We start from the raw sequence: 2,015 nt of genomic DNA on the forward strand, positions 1-2,015 counted from the left end.
GGGGAAGTAATTGTTTTTGGGTCTGGTGGTCCTGAAGTACACGATGGGAGTGGGACAGACAGTCTGTGAGCAATCCTTCATGAAATTATTAGCCTTTCTGTATATATGTCCTTGATGGCAGGTAGGCGGGTGCCAGTGATGGGTTGGGCAGTTTTATCTACCTGCTGTAGAGTCTTCCTGTCCATTAGAATTCAGATAAAAGACCATGCAGTAATGAAGCTTGCTCTCCTCTCCATGGTGGGTAAGTTCGAAGGAGAAGTGGGGGGTAATTTTTTTACACAGAGAATGTCCGATGCCTGGAATGTGCTGCTTGGTATGGTGGAAGAGGCAAATACTTTGGAGGCTTTTAAGAGACGTTTAGATAGGCACATGAACGTGAAGAGGATGGAGGGATTGTGCAGATAGGAGGGATGAGTTTTTGATTTACTTTTTAGCTGGTTTGGCACAACACAGTGGGCTGAAGGTCCTGTTCCTTTGCTCTATTTTCTATGTTCTATGACCTGTAGAAGGTCATGAGTATTGATATGCATAGAGCAGCTCTCGTCAGCCTCCTCCAGAAGAAGAGACATTTGTGATCTTTCTTAACTGTAGAAGCAGTGTTCTGAGACAATGAGAGATTGTACGAGATTTGCACTCCCTGGTGCTTGAAACTGCCATGAGGATATGATATATTGTCAAGCTGCAGCTGATGAGGCGAACAGTCTAACATTGCTCTTTGGTGAATGTACTGAACTCAGGTTTATATTTTACAGAAAGGAGATCATGTCACTGCCAAATATGACCACTAACATCCTGAAGGATATTCTAAAAATACCAGAGAAGCTCTACGTTGTTCAGCAGTTCAACCAATGCATCGTCTTTGCATCGCAGAGAGTCAAAGAGTACGTTGGCTTTCAGGACCCTGAGGGCAAACTGAAGCTCAGCAACTCCATGCTGATTGATATCTTCCTGATGACTTACATTAACCGGAGCATGCAGTGTAAGCTCACCGAATCAATCAGCTGTACCAGACTGACCAACGAGCAAGCCATTCTGCTGGGCGCTGACTGGGTTTGGTCTGTGCACGACCTGCCTTCCAAAAACCCCAAGCTGCAGATTGCCGTGCAGGTGATTCACATGGAGAGGAAGGAAGAGGAGGAGGAAGAGAAGAGGTTTAAGATCACCGAATCTATGGAAGTCGCCAGGGCAGTGGTGATCAATAAGACCAACCACGAGAAGATTGCCAGCTTTTGCAACTCCATCGGCAGGGATTGCTACGGGCTCTTCCTCTTCTTTGGGCACAAGGGGGACCCAAAGACAATCTGCGGAGTCCTCAGCAACAACTTCCACGCGCGCTTAGAGAACGGGCATGGGCTGGACAACACTTTCCTGTTGGAAAGCATCGAGAAGGCCAAGACTGTTGTCACGCCAGGAAGAATGTTGGAGCTGATCCTTCAGAAAGATGGTCCGCCAGAGGACTTAAAGCCAATCTGTGTCAAGTTCACTCAGTGACCTTCACTAAGGCAAATCTCCAAGCAGCATTGATCATCTGAAACCTTTGGTGTGTTCAGCTTTCTCAGGAGGCAAGCCGTGAACACAGAACATTACAGCACAGTTCAGGCTCTTCGGCCCGCAATGTTGTGTGACCTTTGAACCTACACCAAGATCAATTTAACCCTTCCCTCCCACATAGCCTTCCATTTCTCTTTCAGCCATGTGCCTACCTAGGAGTCTCTGCCTGTACCACCAGTCCTGGCAGTGTGTACCACATATCTACCACACTGTGCGAAGAACATAACTCTGGCATCCTCCTATACTTCCCTCCAATCACCTTGAAATTATGTCCCCTCGTATTAGTCTCGTATAGCTGCTAAGGAAAAGGGCATCAACTCTATCTCCATCATCTTGTAAATCTCGATAAGGTGACCTCTCATCCATCTCAGCTCCAAGGAGAAAAGCTGATGCTGTCTCAACCTGTCCTTGGGAGACGTCTTTAGTATCTTCTGGTTTGTGACTATGGATGACATTTTGGGTCG

At 46.8% G+C, this 2,015-nt stretch overlaps 1 protein-coding gene across 1 annotated transcript; it reads left to right on the forward strand.

The window, feature by feature from the left end:
- The first annotated feature begins 777 nt into the window (after nt 1-777).
- rep15 (RAB15 effector protein) lies at nt 778-1,491 on the forward strand. Its single transcript, XM_072273208.1, has one exon. The coding sequence runs from the start codon at nt 778-780 to the stop codon at nt 1,489-1,491; it is 714 nt and encodes a 237-aa protein (XP_072129309.1).
- Nucleotides 1,492-2,015: the final 524 nt, after the last annotated feature.

Source organism: Mobula birostris, chromosome 11, assembly GCF_030028105.1.
Source record: "Mobula birostris isolate sMobBir1 chromosome 11, sMobBir1.hap1, whole genome shotgun sequence".
Classification (NCBI taxonomy): domain Eukaryota; kingdom Metazoa; phylum Chordata; class Chondrichthyes; order Myliobatiformes; family Myliobatidae; genus Mobula; species Mobula birostris.